At 42.3% G+C, this 22931-nt stretch overlaps 1 protein-coding gene across 4 annotated transcripts in view; it reads left to right on the forward strand.

Moving 5' to 3' along the window:
- The first annotated feature begins 700 nt into the window (after positions 1 to 700).
- CLIP4 (CAP-Gly domain containing linker protein family member 4) overlaps positions 701 to 22931 on the forward strand; it is a 53504-nt gene continuing 31273 nt past the window's right edge. For 2 of the 4 annotated variants that reach the window (XM_038396872.2, XM_038396869.2), the window contains exons 1-6: positions 701 to 832; positions 8574 to 8624; positions 9270 to 9417; positions 14448 to 14587; positions 15875 to 15968; positions 16701 to 16862. In XM_038396872.2, the coding sequence (XP_038252800.1) occupies positions 9285 to 9417; positions 14448 to 14587; positions 15875 to 15968; positions 16701 to 16862 (529 nt within the window). In that variant the 5' untranslated portion in view covers positions 701 to 832; positions 8574 to 8624; positions 9270 to 9284. Of the gene's footprint in view, positions 833 to 8287; positions 8418 to 8573; positions 8625 to 9269; positions 9418 to 14447; positions 14588 to 15874; positions 15969 to 16700; positions 16863 to 22931 lie in introns of those variants that run through there. The other 2 variants (XM_043511638.1, XM_043511639.1) reach the window with 2 other exon arrangements.

Genomic DNA, 22931 nt, shown 5'->3' on the forward strand with positions numbered 1-22931 from the left:
AATGATTTTAAAATCAGCCTGGGATGAAAAAGCTTGCCTAATGCATGGCATCTAGTTCAGGCTTCGGAAACGTGTCCCGTAGTTACTTGGTCTTAACATCCACTTTGTGTGTGCGTGAAAGCAGGGTCTTGTTGTGTATAGTCTCTATGACTTCTTGTCATTCAGCGAGGAGGAGGAAGGCAGCAATTGGAAAACACATGTATGTGATGGGCATTTCAAAAACTAGAGCAAGTGCAGGGACTTCCCTCTGTGTATGCACTGCACTATGCCAATGGTCCAGCAGGCTGCAGACAGCACAAATCCTTAATACTGGAGTTCAGTAACGCCAGCTGCCGCTCCTGCCTCCATAGTACCCCACTATCACTTGCCCCAAGACTCAGGGGCACCCAGCTATCCCCCCGGCCCCCTACCTAGCGCCCCCCATCAGCGCCCAACTACTCCCCCACCCTGTTGGAGGTGTCCAACTATCCTCCCCCAGCCCCACCCCTGACAGAGGCACCTAGCTCTCCCCCCAGCCCCCCCTTGGGGGCGCCCAGCTACTCCCCCCACCTCTCCACAGCCCCACCCCCCTTGGGGGCGCCCAGCTACTCCCACAACCGACGCAGGCACCCAGCTATCCCCCCCCCCCATCCCACTCCCCAGCCCCACCCCAGGGACGGAGACGGGGCGGGGCTGAGCGTCGTGGCGCAGGGGGGCGGGGCGAGGGCACGTTCGGGGGCGGGGCGGGGAGGAGCCTGTGGCGGCGGCCGAGCGGGCCGGAGCCGAGCGAGCCGGCGGGTGTGTTCCCCTCTCCCCGCGGCGGGGGCACGGGCAGCTGCCTGCGCGCGGCGGGGTGAGCCCCGGGTCTGCGAGTGGGAGCAGGGGCGGGCGGGCGCGTGGCCCACTCGCGTAGCGCGGGCACCGGCGCGTGTGGCCGCAGAGAGCGCGTGTGTAGACGCGCTGGGGGCGGCGGCGGCGCGTGTGGCAGGGCCTGAGGTGTGAGAGGTCGGGTCCCTCCGGGTCGGTCCTGCGGGTGGGGGAGGGGGATTTACTTCTCCTCGTGACAGCAGTTCAGTGACCAGCTGGACAAGCGTCCCCAAAGCGGGGGGGTGGCGGCGGGCAGCGGTAGGTCCAGTCTCCCTGGTCTCAGTAACTCCTTGCCCGCGTAGCTCACAGCAGGTGCGGAGCAGCAGGGGTCAGGCGCTGGACATCCCTGGTCGCTGGCTGGCTCAGAGCGGGGCCAGGTGGATTGCCCTGACGCTGCTGTGGGCTCGCCTCCTCTGCAGTCTGCTGCCGGGCTGTGTCTCCACTTCGGTTTAGTGATGAATTGCTGAGCCACGTTTTTTAAAAATAACCCCCCCCCCCGCCCTCCCCGTATACTCTCTCCTCTCTTTGTCCTCCCACCCTTTGGAAGAGACTGGGCCGTGAAATGGGCTACCCTGCGTGGGTCGGGTCACAGCCCCGGAGTCCCCGTGTAGTTCAGTTTCCGTGACTTTATTGGCATGCTGGGCAGAGCTGGGGGAAAGTGTTTGGAAAAATAGCTTATTGAACGAAAAAAGAAGTTTTGGTCCATGTGAAAGGGTTCGTGACTTCCACACACATAGTTTTGGCTGTTAAAAACAGCCAGAGGAGAAGGAGGTGGTGGTGGTGGTGATGCTCCAGTCCCTTTCTAACATTCTGACCTTTTAGTCGAGAAGTTAGGGCACGCATCTGGGATGCTGGAGACCCAGGTTCATATATCGGTTCTGGAACAGGCCCAAAACCAATATATTGAAAATTCTGAAAAATTTCAGATTTGGTACGACCCAAACGAAGCTTTTTTTTTTTGTTTTTGGAGCTGCCAGTAAACACAAAAACAAAAACAAAAACAAAAAATCACTTATTCGTTTAACTTTAATAATGAGGCATGCAAGTATTAATGTATTAAATTCCACTAAGTATCTTTCTAAGACAGGACTCACTCTGATAATGAGGTTTTATACAATGTGTCTAGTCATATTGTTAGAACAGCAGACTATGTGTGGGTAACCCTGCCTCCTGTGGTCTCATTTTCCTTTGGTTGCGGACTGTAAAACAGGTTAAGAATAGCAGAATTTATTCTAATTTGATTGTAGAGTTGCCATTTATGAAGGGACAGATACATGTGTGTGGGAGAGGTTGGTGGGAATTTAGTAAGGCAGAAAGTGTGGTATTAGAGTGATCAGGGTTTTATTACTTGGTGGTATGTATTTCAGCTCACTTTAGAGACCATCCAAGAAACTGTGTTTAATTAAACTAGTAACTTATTTCTCGGATACAAAGCAGGCAAACTCTCTCCCTCTATAATTAATCTCCTTCTCTCACCCCAACCTATCTCTTCTCTAGCTCTAAATGGCCAATAACTTTCGACCTAAGGAATATTGTTTCCCTTATATAATGTAGCTTGCATTTTGGGGTAAATATATTACAAGTGTGCCCCCAGTTTATACAAGTGTATGCATTTTGAGATCTTTGTGTAGCTTCCCCCAATTTATACAAATTTTACAAATTGCTAAAGTGAAGGAATTGGGGGAGTTTCAGGGAACCTGTCATACTGTAGGTAAAGTAGTAGGTTTAAAGCATCAGACTGGATTTCATATTAAAGAGGACACTTTTTAAATTGGAGAAAGTATTATTCCTTGCTACTTTATAAATCCTTGCAGGCTGCATAGATTTCACCTTCCCATGTTTACATTGAGTACTGTATGTAGTAATGTAACATAAGATACTACTATATAATTCTTATACTTTATTGGATTTGATATGCACTTGGCTCTTGAAACATTATCATGTGTCTGACCTCTGCTACGTAGAAAATGTTGGCTGCTGTTATTTAAAATATTTGCTGTGTACAGTCTAACTCTAGAGACCTATGTGTAGCAGCATTTAAATATTACTTGTGTGCATTTTCTTTGCAACATTGTCAACATTGTCAAGGTTGGCTGGCCCAAAGCTTACAAAATTTTTCTGAACTTTTCAGCTACCCAAAATGAAATATTTTATTAAGATTTTTTTTTTAAAAAAAAGTGAATGATACAGAGTTTAAATGTAGAAGTTTCTGATTATCAGGGAATAATGTAAAGATTATCAAAGGGTGAGAAGTTCTGTTTAAAATTGGATGGTGTAAGGAATACATAATCTCCAGTACCCCGATTGGGGGTAAAAGATTAACGGGTCAAAGTACAGACATTGAGATATGAGGTACTACATTGCAAGAAGGCCCAGCTTCTTGGCCTGGAAACCAGTTAACATCCAAGGTGTTGAGTTTTCACATGATGGCTTTCTGCGCTGTACTTTTCTATACTTCAGAGAGTAGGCAGGATTTGCAAGAATCTTGCTCTCTGAAGTGCTTGGATATCCTGCTTGCTCACAATAGAAGAGTTCTCAGGCAAAGGGATGGTTCATTGTGTACACTTGCCATCACAAATAAAAGCACGTGTAGTAAAGTTTTGTCTGAAAAATCTCTAGCACCATTCTAATGCATCTCCTAACTAACTTCCCCCTTATAAATGCTTTCAGTTACCCACCTTTTCAGAGGCCCTCATCCAACAGGTACTTTTGAACCTTTACGATAAAAGATTGTCAAAAATCTCACTCTTCAGTGTAAAGACAAGGTCTTCTACCTGACCCTCCTTTGATTTGCAAATACACTGTTCTTATTCTTAATCTCCAAAGGTTAGGAAATCCATGCTTGCTTTTCAACGTTCAGTGCCCTCCTGTAGCCACCTGATGACTCCTTAATTTTTCCTATCATATGCAATGACATTTCCCATTGTCCTTTGAAAACTTTCTTCAGCCACAACTTACATTGTGACAGCAGTTCTTTCCTCCCTTCCTCTAAATTTCCTCAGCTGTCCCTCGAAGTCTTTAAACCATGATATGAGGACTTCAGTAGCTCAGACATAGGTTAGAGGTTTGTTACCGGAGTGGGTGGGTGAGATTCTGTGTCTTGCGTTGTGCAGGAGGTCAGACTAGATGATCATAATGGTCCCTTCTGACCTTAGTCTACGATTCTACAGACCCCCAAATTTCTGATCCTACCAACATCTTTCACTTCAGACTTTATAGGCCATCATGATGATATAAATATGAGATTCGCTTTTCTATCATGTTCTTGATGGTTATAAAGCAGCCTCCCTTGTAAAATGTGTTCTGACTTATTTGCCCTTATTGACTGCTGATAAAGGTCTTTAATGGTGAGTCCACTTCAGATCTAAGTTGAGAACATGGCAGCCAGCAATGAACTGTGCTTGGTGCTGAAGGAGAAAAAGTTTTTACTTGGTTTAAGGTCAACATCTTCAATCCATTTTAAAAATTTACAATTTAATATTTTAGAAGGTGGATTGGTCTGAGAACATTCTGGCAGTGTGGGCCTCTCAAACAAGGCAGTGACTTTATTTAGGGAGTCATCAAAAGGAGCCCGACTAGCCTGATGCATGTGTAGTGTACATAAAACAACAATAGATAAATTAATAAATAATACATTGTCAAAAGTGACCTCCACTTGTTCCTTCCCCATTCACTCAGGCAAAAGCCTAGATAAATAGATGAATCTTAATAATAACAAAGGGGCCCGGAAGCTCAACAAATTCTAGCTCTGTCAGGCCAATTGAATAAGTGAATTTCTGAGTTGAGCACTCTACAACCAGTCTTGATAGTAGAGATTGCATTAGAAGGTGCACAAACATCAGTGATGAATACCTTATAAATAAGGCTATGATTTAATCACGGGTATTTTTAGCAAAAGTCATGGACAGGTCAGGGGCTAGAAACAAAAAATCATAGCCCGTGCCCTGTCCATGACTTATACCATAAATATGCCTGATTGAATCATGGGGGGGGAGTGGGGAACCTGGGGGGCCCACAGCACCAGCTACAGTGGGGGGAAGCTCCAGGGGCCCCGCTGCCACTCTGGCTGCAGCCGGGGGCGGGAGCCCCGGCCACCCCAGGACCGCTGCTCCGGGATTGCTGCTGGGAGCCACCGAGCTGATCCTGCCACCCCTGGGACCGCTGCTCAGGTGTTTCCCGGGGCAAGCTGCATTGGCCGCTGCTTAGGTAGTCTCCAGGGCCAGCTGCCTGGGGCTGCCAGAGCAGTGGCCAATACAGCTGGCCCTGGGGCCAGCCACACTGGCCACTGAAGAAGTTATGGAGGTCGCAGGAAGTCACAGAATCCATGACTTCCTTGATCTCTGTGACAAACATGGAGCCCTTATCATAAATTCCTGTGTAAGAGGTATACACATTGACTTCCAAAAATGCATAGAATACTCACGGAGCTGACTGAGGAGATATCTGAGCCATTAGTGATTATCTTCAAAAAGCATGGAAGATGGGAGAGATTTCAAAGGACTGGAAAAGGGCAAATATACTTCCAGTCTCTATAAAGGCAAATAAGGACAACTTGGGAAATTACATACTGGTGAGCTTAACTTCAGTACCTGGAAAGATAATGGAACAAATAATTAAGCAATCAGTTTGCAAACACCTATAAGATAATAAGGTGATAAGTAACAGTCAGTGTGGATTTGTCAAGAACAAATCATATCAAACCAACCTAATAGCTTTCTTTGGGAGGGTAACAAGCCTTGTGGATGCGGGGGAAGCAGTAGATGTGGTATATCTTGATTTTAGTAAGGCTTTTGATACTGTCTCGTATAACCTCATGAACAAATAGGGAAATACAACTTAGATGGAACTACTATAAGGGGGTGCATAACTGGTTGGAAAACAGTGGTTCACAGTCAAGTTGGAAGGGCATACAAAGTGGGGTCCCACCGCGCTCAGTTCTGGTCCAGTTCTGTTCACATTTTCATCAGTGATTTAGATAATGTCATAGAGAGAACACGTATAAAGTTTGCGGCTGATACCAAGCTGGGAGGGGTTGCAAGTGCTTTGGAGGATAGGATTAAAAGTCAAAATGATCTGGACAAACTGGATAAATGGTTTGAAGTAAATAGGATGCAATTCAGTAAGGACAAATGCAAAGTACTCCACTTAGGAAGGAACAGTCAGTTGCGCGTGCGCACACAAAATGGAAAATGACTGCCTATGAAGGAGTGCTGCAGAAAGGGATCTGGGGGTCATAGTGGATCACAAGCTAAATATGAGTGAATAGTGTAACACTTGCAAAAAAAAAAAAAAAAAGCAAACATCATTCTGGGATGTATTAGCAGTTTTGTAAGCAAGACATGAGAAGTAATTCTTCCATTCTACTGTGCACTGATACAACCTCAATTGGAGTATTGTGCCAAGTTCCAGGTGCCACATGTCAGGAAAGATGTAGACAAATTGGAGAAAGTCCAGAGGAGAGCAACAAAAATGATTAAAGGTCTAGAAGACATGAGCTATGAGGGAAGATTGAAAAAATTGGGTTTGTTTAATCTGGAGAAGAGAAGATTGAGAGGGGACATAATCAGTGATGAGCTGCCAAAATCTTAACTGGTTCTCTCCTCTCCCCACGAGGGGGTTGTTGCCCATCCCTGCCTCCCGGGACTCCTGCCCCATCCAGCCCCCCGCATTCCTTGACGCCGCCCCCCCGGGACCCCTGTCCCATCCACCTCCCTCCTCTGTCCCCTGACTGCTCCCAGAACTGGGCAGGAGGGTCTTGTGGACCACCGTAGTGGGTGCCCATCACACCCTGCCCCTAAGAGCCAGAGGGACCTGCTGGGGGGCAAGGTGGGGAGTCCTGGCGGTGCTTACCTGAGGCAGCTCCCAGGAAGTATCCGGCAGGTTCCTCTGGCTCCTAAAGGCCAGGTAGCATAGCTGGGGGGGACCAGGGGGAGCGGCCGCTCCCCCCACTGATCCCATCAAAAATGGTGCCTTAGGCACCGACTCCCTGGGTGCTCTGGGGCTGGAGCCCCCACGGGGAAAATTTGGTGGGTACAGAGCACCCACCGGCAGCTTCCTGCCCCGCCCTAGCTCACCTCCGCCTCCTCCCCTGAACGTGCCGCCCCGCTCTGCTTCTCCATCCCTCCCGGCTTCCCACGAATTAGCTATTCTCGTGGGAAGCTGGGGTGGGCTGAGAAACAAGCGGTGGCTTCGCTCTCAGGCCCAGGGAGGCGGAGGTGATCTGGGGCAGGGAGCGGTTCCACTGCGCGCCCCCTGAGTTACCTGCTGCGGTGCGAGCGGCCCTCCTCGCGCTTCCCCCTCCCCCCCGCCCCAGCTCACCTCCTGTCTGCTTCCTTGGGCCTGAGCACGAAGCCGCCACCTGCTTCTCAGGCTTCCCACGCAAACAGCTGATTTGCGGGAAACCTGCGGGGGGGGGGCACGGAGAAGCAGAGCGGGGCAGTGCGTTCAGGGGAGGAAGCGGAGGTGAGGTGAGCTCGGGCTGGGTGGGGAGCTGCCACTGGGTGCTGTGCACCCACCAAATTTTCCCTGTGGGTGCTCCAGCCCCGGAGCACCCATGGAGTTGGCGTCTAAGATGCCACTTTTGGCCGGTGGTTAAATTTAGAAGCCCTTTTAGAACCCTCGCGGTTCTAAAAGGGCTTCTAAATTTAACAACCGGTTCCAGCGAACCGGTGCGAACTGGCTCCAGCTCACCACTGGACATAACAGTTTTCAAGTACATAAAAGGTTGTTACAAGGAGGAGGATGAAAAATTGTTCTCCTTAACCTCTGAGCATAGGACAAGAAGCAGTGGGCTTAAATTGCAGCAAGGGCGGTTTAGGTTGGACATTAGGAAAAACTTCCTAACTGTCAGGGTGATTAAGCACTAGAATAAATTGCCTAGGGAGGTTTTGGAATCTCCATTATTGGAGATTTTAAAGAGCAGGTTGGACAAACACCTGTCCGGGATGGTCTAGATAATACTTAGTCCTGCCATGAGTGCAGGGGACTAGACTAGAAGACCTCTCAAGGTCCCTTACAGTCTTACAATGCTGTGATTGTGATCTACTAACTCTATGTAGAACCTACCCTGTTTAAACTTCACACCTAACTATTTAGGTCTTAGTGTTCTTTTGATTGGTATATGTGACGGAACTGAATAACTGATGATTGTTACTCTTTCTGTGAATAGAAGTTTACAGAGTCACTAGCTAGATGGTTTTACTCAATAGCCAGAAGTAAGTGTAGTGATCCATAGGGATGGGATGTGTCTGTGTTTTTTTTTGTTTTTGGAGAAAATCCTTTGAAATTGTGGTATTTTAGTAATATATGTAACTTTACCGTAAGTAAACATGATTGGAAACAATTTAATTTGCATGAGAAGTTTAGGGAAGCAGAAAGTAGTAACCCTTGTGTTATGGCACCTGTATTCTTGTAAAAAGTGTCATGGTACCTTTAAGTGTGAGTGCCCAGGACCTAGGTTTTCAATTTCTCATCCAAAGATAGTATTTTCAGTACCACAGTTATCCTAGCTGAATGATGGTTGTATTGATTCAGTTTGAAGAAGTGGTGCCAGCTCCTATGGTATTGCTAAAGTGGGTATTCTTTTACGTTTACTGACCAAGTCTCATTTGATCCTGTTCAGTTTATAAGATTGGACTAGATTGCAGCCTGGCTAATAGAAAATGTAATTAATCATGCTGTTAAATATTTCTGTATGGGCATTTGATTTTAATTATTATTTTTACTAGGTTATTCTGGGGCTTAGAAAGTTGGCTGGAAGTACTGGAGGTTACAGCACGGTAAGTACACTGTTTTAAAATATGGGGCAGGCAAGTTGGGAAGGGAACTGATATGGAGGCAAGCAGAGCAGGGAGGGGCACAGGGAAATTTAGGCAAGGCTCAGGAATGAATCAGCCCATGAGAGTTGGGGCCATCCGTGGGAAGATTAACGTGATGAGATCACGTCCCATATTTGGGAAAGGGAGCAGGTAGATTGACTGGTTTTCTTGTTTGTGGGGGCAGGAAATGGAGGTGAAGCTTGAGATGAGAATGCTGAAGATGAGTAATAATTAGCACTTCACATTTTCATAAGGGTGTACAGACATTACACCTTACAGCATGCCTGTGAACTATGGCAGTATCCCTTTGACCATTTCACAGATGGAGAAACTGAGACAAGGATTTTAAATGATTTCCCTAAAACAATAAAACAAATCCGTGACAGACAGGATTACAACTTGGGTGTATGTTCCCAGCAGCATGCTCAAGCTACTAGTTTGTACTAATAAGTACAATTTATTATCACAAAACTTTAATAATTACAATGTTTTGCATGTTTCAGAAAGGAAAGAGATGAACTTCAGTGTAAATAACTGATTATAGTTGTGTATTGTAATAGAATGTAGCCTACAGTATTTGGAGTGGGTTTTTTCTCCTTGTTTAAGGTGGCTTTCTAGAAGATGACCATAGAGGATCTCCCAGAACCTTCCCAAGAAGGAGATTCATTGATTGAAAGATATCAGTTTTTATTCCCAGGCTCTGAAACATCAGTTACTTTTTCAGTTGCAGCAGCACCAATGCCTTCAGACTGTGGTATGTATATTTACAGAAGGCAAGAGTTTGTGGAACTACTTTGAGATCATGTGCAGTGACTGAGTTTGAGAGAGGGAAGTGAGATTAAAAGAATATACTTCCATTTAAAAATGTATCTACAGTTTGTTACAAGTAATATCTGAAATTTCTACAAGTGAAATTAGTGGAAAAAATTATTTTCTAGTTTGTGCATTTCAAAGCACTTTGTTTTCAGTTGGTTTTGCTATTTCTTCTGTACATTCAGTCACCATGACCTTCCCCTGGTTTTTGTAGGCTCCTCACCCATCAACACGGAAGTGAAAGTTGTCAAAATTAAAAAAAAAAAAAAAGAGAAGTGCTGTAAATCCACAAAAATTGGCAGGTTGACTCATGTGCAGTGTCTGAAAATATTTTAAAATCACTTTTAAGAATTGATCAGTTTCCTAGTGGATGAGGCCCCATAAGTACTCCGTTTTCGAAACACACAGTGGGACTTTGGGGGAAAGAAAACTTTTGTTGGAAATATTGTGCTCATTACTAAGGAGAACAGTATCACTTCCATCAAGATAGTATCTCAAAAAGGCAAATTCCACTATTAAATTGTCTTTATATTCATCCTTTGAAAATAGTTATATATTTGAAACAGGTTAAATAAATATCCTCCCATTTGATTTAGTGATTAATTGGAAATATTTAAGAAAATCTCTACCCTCCCTTCAGATATCAAGGGTGCTTGGGAGGTATAAAAAGCTATCTTTCAATTCTGGTTTCCCCAGACATTGATTCCATATAACATCTTTATTTTACTTCCATGCTGCTGAACACTGTAGTATTCTGTGTTCAGGAGAATTAATGTTCTTGAGACCAACCTCTTTTGCTGGTGTGAGGTCTGGGATTTAAGGTTTGAAGGATTGAACGTGCTGTATTTTAATATGTGACTATGTATCTTTCACTACTTAGTCCCACCCTTTTTGGTAGATTTAGTTACTCAATGAGCCAATCATTTCTGCCAGTAATGCTGGCCTAGATTGCCTGTTTTTCCACTTCTTCCTGAAGTACCTCCCTGGTTTCTCCCTTTCTGCACCCGGTATGTGGCGGGAAAAACTCCACATCTGAATATGTAAAGGCACTACCCTATCCTACATCTTTCTTGTGATATGGAGGCAGGCAGAGCAGGGAAGGGACACAAGTCACCACCATCTGGCACTAGTTAGGCAAGTGGTCAGACGGGTCTTCGGTTGTTCTGCTGAACTTTGTTTAAATGTAACCTCATCTGATCTCCCATACCACCTTGTTTCTGTTTTGTCCACCTGTTGAAGTCTGTCTGTCAAACCCAAATTGTGAGCTCTCTGGGTCAGGAACTGTCTTCTTTGTTACTTTGCACAATGAGGCTGGATCCATCTTTAGGGTTCTAGGCAATTCCCTAACGTAAACAATATGCAGGTTTGCTCTATTATTTATAGATTTCTATATATGACTTGGTGTTCAAAGTTTTGGTTTTTTGTTATTTAAAGTGCAGTTACATGCTGAAACGACTCTGTATAAATTGAGTAGTGGGGTTCATGTTTGTTCTCTAACTTTATATAGACAAGTTGCTCAGTTTACCGGTCAAAAAGATGATTTCTTTTTACTATCAGCACCACAAACTCCGTCTGGGATCTGAAAGTTTAACTGTACCCTTTCTGGTTTGTACATTATTTAACTCTAATGCTTCTCCATTCAGATAACAATTTTATCGTGCTTCCAGAGCTGTATGAAGCTATCAGGAATAAAAAGTAATAACAAACTTTTATTTGTATCAAAATAATAAACAGATTTGAATACATACAATGAGTCTGAACTCTACCGTACCAGCTTTATTCCAACTTCACTCTGAAACACTGTTTTTAACCTATTATAAAACTGTAATGAAGAGAATCGGGACCAGTGAGCAGAACTGTCAATAATATAGTCATAACTTCTTCTGTCAGAGGATCTCAAAGCATTTAACAAATATTTATTTATTCCTCAACTCTATTGGAGATTTAAGTGTGGCATGTGGTATTTTCATTTTAGATTTTGGGGAAACTGAGGCAGGGGACAATGAAGGGCATTATCCTCTTTTCAATGAATGTGAAGAGACTTACAAAAAGTCTCACAGGGCATTAGTAGTAAAAACCCAGCCCTGTTGACTTGCAATCCCATGCTTTAGCCATTAGATTATGTGATGAGTACAATGATACCATTTTACAGTCACCTGTTTAACCATAACCATACCGAAATGGTAGTTATTGCTGCTCAGCTTGGGTACTCTCTCTGATTACCTCTTTATGGTATCTTGATCTTAGCTTAAGCAATGTGTGAGCGCCTTGAAAGAGCAGGTACTGGGTAAGAACCAAGGGTATTGGATCTGCTTTTTTAGCCTCCTATCAAATCCTTTCTTCCTGCATATGGTGGTGGTTGTCCTGTTTTATCTGTCAGGTTTATAAAACCTTTTACTGTTTACTGGTATGGATATCATACTTGGTGAACTGGTATATGCTCTTATTAGTTTCTCTCCTCAGTATTTGTTTAGAATACTATAGTTTTTTTTTTTACCCAAATGGTTAAGTTATATTAAAAAGTTGCCTTCCAGTACATAATAGAGAAACAACTTTCTAGCAGGTTTCAGAGTAGCAACCGTGTTAGTCTGTATCTGCAAAAAGAACAGGAGTACTTGTGGCACCTTAGAGACTAACACATTTATTTGAGCATAAGCTTTTGTGGGCTAAAACCCACTTCATCGGATGCATGCAGTGGAAAATACAGTAGGAAGATATATCTATATAGATATATATACACACACAGAACATGAAACAATGGGTGTCATCACACTATAACGAGAGTGATAAGTTAAGGTGAGCTATTACCAGCAGGAGAGAAAAAAATTAAACCTTTTGTAATGATAATCAAGATGGGCCATTTCCAGAAGCTGACAAGAACGTGTGAGGAACAGTCGGGGGGAAAATAAACATGGGGAAAAAGTTTTACTTTGTGTAATGACATGTCCACTCCCAGTCTTTATTCAAGCCTAATTTAATGGTGTCCAGCTTGCAAGTTAATTCCAATTCAGCAGTCTCTCATTGGAGTCTGTTTTTGAAGTTTTTTTGTTGTAATATTGCGACTTTTAGGTCTGTAATCGAGTGACCAGGGAGATTGAAGTGTTCTCCGACTGGTTTTTGAATGTTATAATTCTTGACATCTGATTTGTGTCCATTTATTCTTTTACGTAGAGACTGTCCAGTTTGGCCAATGTACATGGCAGAGAGGCATTGCTGGCACATGATGGCATATATCACATTGGTAGATGTGCAGGTGAAGGAGCCCCTGATGGCGTGGCTGATGTGATTAGGCCCTATGATGGTGTCTCCTGAATAGATATGTGGATGCATTTGGCAACGGGCTTTGTTGTAAGGATAGGTTCCTGGATTAGTGTTTTTGTTGTGTGGCGTGTGGTTGCTGGTGAGTATTTGCTTTCTAGCAGTTTAGAGATCTGGAGGAGATGCTTAGGAGATAATCATGGCTAACCCACTGTCTGCTTGTGACTTGCTGTGGTAGCTTTCAGCATGAGATTTTCTTGGGCCTAGAAAGAGGATAAATGTAATGCGTACATTCTATTTATTCCCAAAGCTATCTGATTTGTTGGTGCAGGGTGGCTTGTGTTAAGTAGCAAGGCTTGAGTGGTGCTGAGAGTTGAGATTTTTGACAGAATTTGGGTTTGCATTAGAATTCCTAAGTGATAAACAGTTTTGAAACCCTACTCTATTTTCTGCCCTTTGGAGTCAAGGGGACATGTGATGAAAGAAGCTTTAGAATATTAATGTGTGCACTCCTCATTTGCTTGATCTCTTGACCTAATTGAAGTTGTGATTCTCGCTTTGTGGGGAAAAGTCGTGGCGATGCATCCAGAGGTAGTTTATACCATTTCAACTCCTCCAGTGTCACGCTCTCAGCCCTGTCTCAGAAGTGTGAGACCTATATTTACTCGGAGTAATATCTATGTCCAGCTAGCCCTATATCTGTAAGTGATGGAAGACAAGTTGACATTTGGTGCATTCATTATAAACCTTTTAGAAGGCAGCACCATTGTAGCCTTTGGGGTGATAAAAGTTCAGTGATTTCCAGTTTCCAGTCACTGGCAGAGTAAGACACATCTTGCTACCATTCCTCCTGCAAATAATCATAGCTATCCAAATTCTTCTTTTCAGGGTTTAAAATTTTTCCCTAATATACAGCATACTACTACCTTGTGTGCGTGGAGGACATGCACTACCATACATAGGTTTTTAATCTGGAAGGCTGTATCTTTGATGCCTGCATTTTGGGTTGTATTATAAGTGAGTTTCAAGTTTTACAAAAGAGAATTCTTTCTGAAGTTGGTGGTTGATGGCCAGATTTTTCAAAGGTTCTGAGTACCTGCAGCCCCCATCGATTTCAGTAGAATTTCTGAACATCATGTAGTGAATGCCTTTCCCTTATTATCCTGATTATTCTTTATTTTTGTGCTCCTGGATGTCATGTATGTGTGTGCTTGGTTTTTCTGTGATTTTTTTTTTTTGAGGGGGCAGGGAGAGGAGGAGGAAGAGGGAAGGGTGGGGAAGATTCATAACATTGAATAAGCAGGTGCAAGTTCCATCACTGTAGTTGACTCTACTAAGGGCTTGTCTGCACTCAAAAATAGCTTTGATTCAGCAGTCTGTGACCAGCCTGAAGCATGGGTAAATTTCTGTTAGCATAATTGTTGCAAACACTTGCATGTCCTTGTCTAAACTTAAAACTCAGCCCCAGAGCACCAACACAGCTATACTGATTGCTGAATTGTGGCTTTCACAAAGTGTAAACAAGGCCTCCATGAGAAGAAAAGATAAAAAGTTAAGGGAAGAGGCTGAATTTGCTTGTGATTCTGAATTTCAAATATGTGCATCTCCTCCCTACTTCTTGCCTCAAAAAATTTTTGAAAAATAGATGCATTGTTGAAGCATTTTAATACCCAAATATGCATATAATGCTGCATATCTTTTCTTAAAAAACAGAGTTCTCCTTCTTCGATCCTAATGATGCAGCATGCCAAGAAATTCTTTTCAACCCTAAAACATCAGTTTCTGAATTGTTCGCCATCTTACGGCAATGGGTCCCACAGGTCCAGCAGAACATTGATATAATTGGAAATGAGGTGAGGAATGAAGGAGGATTTCTGAACAGTTTCAGTGTTAAAGAAAAATGGTATAGTGTTGATAATGTTCAGAACTGATCTTATACAACAGCCGAAATAATAGGTTCAAGACATTTGTTTTTGCCTTATAGCACGTAGCTACTGACCAACATACTGGTGATACAGGCACCAATCACAGTAGAGGCGACATTCAGCTATCTTTGCAAAAGAGAAGGAAGATCAGTGTATAACTATTCAAGAAAATTGTGAGAAGGAAGCAAGGGTGGGTTGAAGAAACAAATAGAGAAGTTCTTTTTGGAACTAAAATGATTAGGATTTCCCATCTTCCACTTTTCTGTTTCCAGTAACTTTTAAAATTCTGACAAACTAAATTAAAACTAAGTCAGAAGTTAAAGGTGGGACTTGCAAAAGCATCTAAGTCACTTGGAAGCTGAAGCCTTTTTCCTTATTTCATCAGGTTTTGTAGTCTTTTCCAGATAGTCCAGACTGCATTCTTTTTACAACATTATAACTACAGGTTTTACCAGGGTGCTGGAGGATCAAAGGATTAAAGTGTGGGCGATGAAGTGAAATTAGTGTTTTATATAGATCTAGTTTTCCTGGGCTGCATTGCATCTGAACTGGAAAAGTTAACTCTTCAATACATTAAAGCCAAGCTGGTGCTAATGATGGAAAAATTATTTAAAACCTGTAAGCACTAAAGGTTAATAATGATATTTAGTCATTTGTTTCTATCCATTTTGGTGAGTTATGTATAACTACAGTAGAACCTCAGAGTTACGAACACCTTGGGAATGGAGGTTGTTTGTAACTTGGAACAAAACGTCATGGTGGTTCTTTCAAAAGTTTACAACTGAACATTGACTAAATAGAACTTTGAAACTTTACTATGCAGAAGAGAAATTCTGCTTTTAACCATCTTAATTTAAATCAAACAATCACAGAAACACTTTCCTTACCTTGTCAAATCTTTTTTAAACTTTCCTTGTATTTTTTTTTAGTATTTTACATTTAACACGGTACTGTGCTGTATAGTATTTGCTTTTTTTTGGCGGGGGGGGGGGTGTCTCTGCTGCCTGATTGTGTACTTGCGGTTCCAAATGAGATGTGTGATTGACTGGTCAGTTTGTAACTCTGGTGTTTGTAACTCTGAGGTTCTACTGTACATTGCACTGGTAATCCACTTTAGCAAACTGCTTTGCTAGTCTCCACACAACAAATGCGTAAGTCCATGAGTGAAAGTAGAATTTATTCAATAATTACACCAGTCGTGCTGTTTTTCTGCAGATTATTAAGAGAGGCTGCAGTGTGAATGATAGAGATGGACTGACTGATATGACTCTCTTGCATTACACCTGCAAGTCAGGGGCTCATGGTATTGGTGAGTAAAGAAAAATAGAAATTAGAAATGGAACGGTTTGCCTCAATAAATCACAGAGTCTGCCCCTCTTCCATTTCAGAATTGTTCCTTTTATAGTCAATTTGCTAGTGCTCGGCCTTAACTCTTGTAAACATTTTATTTGTATAGTGCGTTAATGGCTGTTAGAAGGGATGATGCAGTAATTATTGTATGTATTAATACTAATTAAAAAACCTAAACATAACTGAGAGGTTTCTCACTTGGTAATATTGAAATCTCAGGCCCCTTGGGAGAGGAAAGGAATCTTCGGTTGCATTTCATGCACACGTATAGGAAATAAGAAGTGCATTTAGCCCTCTCTTTCTTGATGACTCCTGTTGGCTTCTATCAAAGTACCTTTTTACACTGATACTGAACCCAGTTCTCCACTCTGCTCCAGCAAAAGGGGGTGGGGTGGCTGATGGAGCTTTAACTTTGCTGGCAGAAAGTTTGAAAATTAGGCATTGTGGAGCCTCACTCCACCACCTCCCTGGCCTGTCTCTGATGCCCATGATTTCTTTCTTGCCTTATCCGCCAGAGAGCCTTTTTGTAGCAAAATGTCTTTCTATAGGGCTTCGCTCTGTGTAGCCATAATTTGGAATACAAATGTTTTCTATTGCATTATATGTGATATCTAGGCCGGTATATTTATACCACACTATTAAAATCTTACCTAACATTTAAAACAACTTTTTAAAAAAAACTGCTTTGCAGGTGATGTTGAGACTGCTGCCAAATTCGCCTCTTACCTTATTGATCTGGGTGCAGATACTAGTTTGCGTAGTCGCTGGACAAATATGAATGCTTTGCATTATGCTGCCTACTTTGACGTTCCAGAGCTTATTAGAGTTATTTTGAAAAATGCAAAGCCCAAAGGTAAGTATTATCATGTATCAGCTTTCTTAGATAATATGCCATTCTGTCCTTCCGTTAACCCCACTGATCCATCCAGTAAATGGGGTTGTGTAGGCATAGATGAAAGCTGCACTTTCCCGTCATTTTTTTTTTTTAAAGTTATTTCTCATTCTCTTTAGTTTGCTTTTTCGGTCCATTTTCTCTGAACTGAGTTTATGCTGTAGTGCATAAGCCAGGTTGTTTTTAAAGAAGAGAGAGTATGATGGGATCAGACTTGGTAAATAGTGAATGGGAAGTGAGGGAATGAGGGGGGGAGAAAGGGTAGTAGAGCATCAGTTTACTCACCTCGAAACATTTGCTGGCAGAGTGAAAGAGCAGATGTGGAGAAACAAGCACAAGTGTTCTATTTGTGAAATCTCAGGCTTTCTGAGGTGCCCTTATGATCAAGACTCGGAAAGGAAGATGCAGGCTATGGGGTAGATCAGTTCTGGCGAACATAACAAAGTGAGAAAGATGCATGCTGCTAGCAATTGGAGCTGCTATTGACGTGTTCATATGTCTCACCTCTACTGCCCATTTAAAAACAAAGCAACTAAAATGTCATATCTGAGATAGTAGAATGGGTACAGAGTGGGATGGGAGACCCCACTGGTACTTATAAATGCATTTAAAGTTCTGCAAATAATAGTATAAATTAATAATTAAAGTCTAACCCAGTATAGTAATGCAAAAGGTAACTGACGCTGGTTTCTGAAGCAGAAGCCAATATTACTGTGTTCCAAATCTGCGTGAATATCTACACCAATAAACAGTTTGTGCATTGTACTAAATAAACATCCTTCTGGTTGTGCTGTCTTGTAGAATTGTCAGATGCCTCTTTTTAACTAGCTGTAATTAAAAAGACTTCATTTTAAACACTGAAAAGATATTCTTTTATAAATATTGACAACTCAGTACCCCATTTCGTGTCTTAAAAAGTCACGTAGACACGCAGGGTTTGTTTACCAGATCTTGTATAAGGAATTGTTAGAGTATTAATCCATAAGCATAGGTGCTAGTGACTGCTTTAGCATTTCTCAAAAACAAATGGAGGGTGGGCAGGCGCTCATATCTAGGGGTGCAATTAAAAGGCAAAATCCTGACTTCTGTTGTAGGGAGCTCCTTTCTCGCTGAATCCCTGTTGCTGCTTGAGGAAAGCCTTGATCTTTCCACCGTGCTCGAACACTAGCCAGAAGTCTCCCTTCTAATGCGCCATATCTCCTGAGAGTGTAAGGGCCACAAATTGTAGCCAGCAACAAGACACAAACCACTATTGCTCATGTTCAGAAGAGCAGTCAACATCATGTTGCAACAGCCACCCTTCCCCTGTCTCTTCATGACCTGCAGCATCAGAATGGCTCTTGTGCCAAACACCTGGCCTCATACTTGTTCAGTTCTCCTGCACAGCGGTTCCAAGGAAGGGCAGGATTTTGTCCAAACAAAGAAAACATATCTGGGTAAATGACTTGCACCTCATCAGCTCCCACATGCGTAACACCCATAACCTAAGAATAATGTGATCGCCCTAAGATGTTTATAAAACAACCTGCCTGACGCAGTTTATATTAGTTGACTTAATGTGTCAGGAGGTTTGGATTAGTGTAAGAGATGCTCTTAACATTTTGGGAACAAGACTTAATTGGGCAGATTGTTTCATAAGAATGTGGTTGCTCTTTCATTTCAGATCTTGCAGAGAAACAAGTGTTCATGTACAAACAAAACATAGTTTTTTTGGTTTGCAGTGAGCTGTATGGAGGGACCCAAGTTTACCTTGGAGGGGTCCCTACTTTACCTGTTCTGGAAGAAAAAGTCACAAGATATATGTAACCTTTCAAGCAAAAGGCGTAATGAGTATGGCATGAATTTAGAGACACTCTTCCAAAGAAGAGCCAGTTATCAGATAAGCTTGATTTACTGCGGCAGTAAACTGCCCTGCATGCCTCCATATAACATTCTCAATTCTAAGAATTTTAGAGTGAACCTATATAGAGAACTGGTTTATCCTCAAATTGGCAAACATATTCAGATATGAGAACTGTTTCATTCCTTGGGAATGAAATAATGTTTTTATGTGTCATGCTTCTGGTATATAATCCCATATACATCATTCACAACAAACTGTATTGCTACATATTTCTTTCCCTTCAGATAGTTCCCAAGTAATGATACAGGGCACCCAGTTAGGCTGGAAATGTGTTTAAACATGCCTTCAGGTTTTGTCTATGTACTTTTGTTTTCATATATGTTGTGACAGGTTTCAGAGTAGCAGCCGTGTTAATCTGTATCCACAAAAAGAAAAGGAGTACTTGTGGCACCTTAGAGACTAACAAATTTATTTGAGCATAAGCTTTCATGAGCTACAGCTCACATCATTGGATGCATGTAGTGGAAAATATAGTGGGGAGATTTTATATACACAGAGAACACGAAACAATGGGTGTTATATACACACTGTAACAAGAGTGATCAGGTAAGGTGAGCTATTGCCAGCGGGAGAGTAGGGGGTGGGAAAACCTTTTGTAGTGATAATCAAGGTGAGCCATTTCCAGCAGTTGACAAGAACGTGTGAGGAACAGTGGGTGGAGGGGAGAAATAAACATGGGGAAATAGTTTTACTTTGTGTAATGACCCATCCACTCCCAGTTTTTATTCAAGCCTAAGTTAATTGTATCCAGTTTGCAAATTAATTCCAATTCAGCAGTCTCTCGTTGGAGTCTGTTTTTGAAGTTTTTTTGTTGAAGAATAGCCACTTTCAGGTCTGTAATAGCGTGACCAGAGAGATTGAAGTGTTCTCCGACTGGTTTTTGAATGTTATAATTCTTGATATCTGATTTGTGTCCATTTATTCTTTTACGTAGAGACTGTCCGGTTTGGCCAATGTACATGGCAGAGGGGCATTGCTGTCACATATCACATTGGTAGATATGCAGGTGAATGAGCCTCTGATAGTGTGGCTGATGTGATGAGGACCTATGATGGTGTCCCCTGAATAGAGATGTGGACAGAGTTGGCAACGGGCTTTGTTGCAAGGATAGGTTCCTGGGTTAGTGTTTTTGTTGTGTGGTGTGTGGTTGCTGGTGAGTATTTGCTTCAGGTTGGGGTTCTGTCTGTAAGCAAGGACTAGCTTGTCTCCCAAGATCTGTAGAGTGAGGGATCGTCCTTCAGGATGGGTTGTAGATCCTTGAGGATGCATCGGAGAGGTTTTAGTTGGGGACTGAAGGTGATGGCTAGTGGTGTTCTGTTATTTTCTTTGTTGGGCCTGTCCTGTAGGGAAGAGCACTGATGGATCAGGAAGATCACTGATGGATTGTAGTTTCCTCAGGAAGCTGGGAGTGCTGGTAGCATAGGGCCTGAGGAGGGAGTCTACATAGCCAGACAATCCTTCTGTCAGGGTGCCAGTGCCTGAGATGATGGGGTGTCCAGGATTTCCAGGTTAGAAAACCCCTGGTCGGGGTTCTAGGGGTGTGTCTGTGCGGATTTGTTCTTGTGCTTTTTCAGGGAGTTTCTTGAGCAGATGGTGTAGTTTCTATTGGAAACCCTCAGTGGGATCACAGGGTAATGGCTTGTAGAAAGTGGTGTTGGAGAGCTGCCTAGCAGCTTCTTGTTCATATTCTGACCTATTCATGATGATAACAGCACATCCTTTGTCAGCCTTTTTGATTATGATGTCAGAGTTGTTTCTGAGGCAGTGGATGGCATTGTGCTCTGCACAGCTGAGGTTATGGGGCAAGTGATGCTGCTTTTCCACTATTTCAGCCTGTGCACGTTGACGGAAGCACTCTATGTAGAAGTCCAGTCTGTTGTTTTGACCTTCAGGAGGAGTCCAACCAGAATCCTTCTTTTTGTAGTGTTGGTAGGAAGGTCTCTGTGGGTTAGTATGTTGTTCAGAGATGTGTTGGAAATATCTCTTGAGTCGGAGATGTCGAAAATAGGATTCTAGATCACCACCGAACTGTACCATGTTTGTGGGGGTGGAGGGGCAGACGGAGAGGCCCCGAGATAGGACAGATTCTTCTGCTGGGCTAAGAGTATAGTTGCATAGATTAACAATATTGCTGGGTGGGTTAAGGGACCAACTGTTATGGCCTCTTGTATGTAGTAGTTTAGATAGTTTGTGTCCTTTTTCTTCTGTAGAGAAGCAAAGTGTGTGTTGTAAATGGCTTGTCTAGTTTTTGTAAAGTCCAGCCATGAGGAAGTTTGTGTGGAAGGTTAGTTTTTTATGAGAGTATCCAATTTTGAGAGCTCAGTCTTAATCTTTCCCTGTTTGCTGTAGAGGATGTTGATCAAGTGGTTCCACAGTTTCTTTGAGAGTGTGTGGCACAAGCTGTCAGCATAGTCTGTGTGGTATGTAGATTGTAATGGATTTTTTACCTTCAGTCCTTTTGGTATGATGTCCATCTGTTTGCATTTGGAAAGGAAGATGATGTCTGTCTGTATCTGTATGAGATTTTCATGAAGTTGATAGAACAAGAGTGATCAGGTAAGGTGAGCTATTACCAGCAGGAGAGCTGGGCGGGGGTGGGGGGACCCTTTTGTAGTGATGATCAAGGTGGGCCATTTCCAGCAGTTGACAAGAACGTGTGAGGAACAGTAGGCTGCAGGTGGAGGTGGGGGGATAAACCTGGGAAAATAGTTTTACTTTGTGTAATGACACATCCACTCCCTGTCTTTATTCAACTTAAGTTAATTGTATCCAGTTTGCAAATTAATTCCAATTCAGCAGTCTCTCATTGGAGTCTGTTTTTGAAATTTTTTTGTTGAAGAATTGCCACTTTTAGGTCTGTAATCGAGTGACCAAAGAGATTGAAGTGTTCTCAGACTGGTTTTTGAATGTTATAATTCTTAAAGTCAGTGTAAAATGCAATAAAGGGGTAATGCTAATAACCTCAAAGTGTGAGACTAAGTTTCGAGGACATGATGGTGGTCTGATAGATATATTTGAAGGCTTTCATTTAAAAAACAAAAACAAAAACTGGATTTTCAGAGGTGCTGAACACCTGTAGCTCTCATTGACTTTAGTTGGTGATATCGGTATTCAGCACCTCTGAAAATCAGGCCATATATGGACATGGAAATGTCTGGTTGATAGCCTAACTAGGCATGCAAATTTGCCTGGTCTTGTAGATGGATTATCTTAGATATTTTACTGATAATAGTAATTTCAAGCTTGTATATAAAGGTACCTAGTTCACATTGTTGTAGTTCCATTTCAAACAGGACTATGTTAATGCAAAATAGATACCTTTTAAAGTATGTCAGCAGGGTCTACATGGTTACAGTCTACAGTTAGATTGCAACACATTAGAGCACTGGTGTGCTTTGGTGTGCCATATACACAACCTTTCTGAAGTTAGATAGCTCAGAGTTGAAAGGTTCTGTGTCCATTTTCATGGTCACTGATTCAAATTTGAACTAGATTAGTAACATCTGAAAGTCATATGAAGGTTGCTTGGTACCATATGTGAAATGAGTTGGAGTTGTGGACAAATGTCCACATCCTTAACGGGCACTCATTTTGTTAGCCTCAGTGTTGATACCAAAGATAGATTGGATATTGAGACTGAACTCTTTTCTATTAGCTAAAAGTAATTGCTGGTTGAGGCACATTGGGGTAATCTGGGGGAATTTGTATTATACTGTACCTGTTCTTGATTGGATTATAACATTTCATTCTGTAATCTGTCAATCTAAAACCCTTTACTATCACTAATTCATTTGCTTTTTATGAAGTAAATAAGGGAAGTGGGGGTGCAATCAGTGTTTGTCCAATAAAAAAGAACACAGTTGGTGGAAAATACAGCTTTTTCAAAGTTTCTACATGTTTAAACAATGAATAGAAATATAAATGTACAAGCATCTTTTTACTTACTCAGAATGCTCAGTCTTGTATGCTATCTGCTATTTAGCTATTAGCAGTTAGCATTATGCAATGACAGGAGTTAACTAAGTTAGAAGATGGTAGTTTGTAAAGTATGTATGTATGTATATATGTGTGTGTGTGTGTGTGTGTGTGTATATATATATATATGTATACGCATGTGTGTACATGTA

Source organism: Dermochelys coriacea, chromosome 3 (assembly GCF_009764565.3).
Source record: "Dermochelys coriacea isolate rDerCor1 chromosome 3, rDerCor1.pri.v4, whole genome shotgun sequence".
NCBI classification, from domain to species: domain Eukaryota; kingdom Metazoa; phylum Chordata; order Testudines; family Dermochelyidae; genus Dermochelys; species Dermochelys coriacea.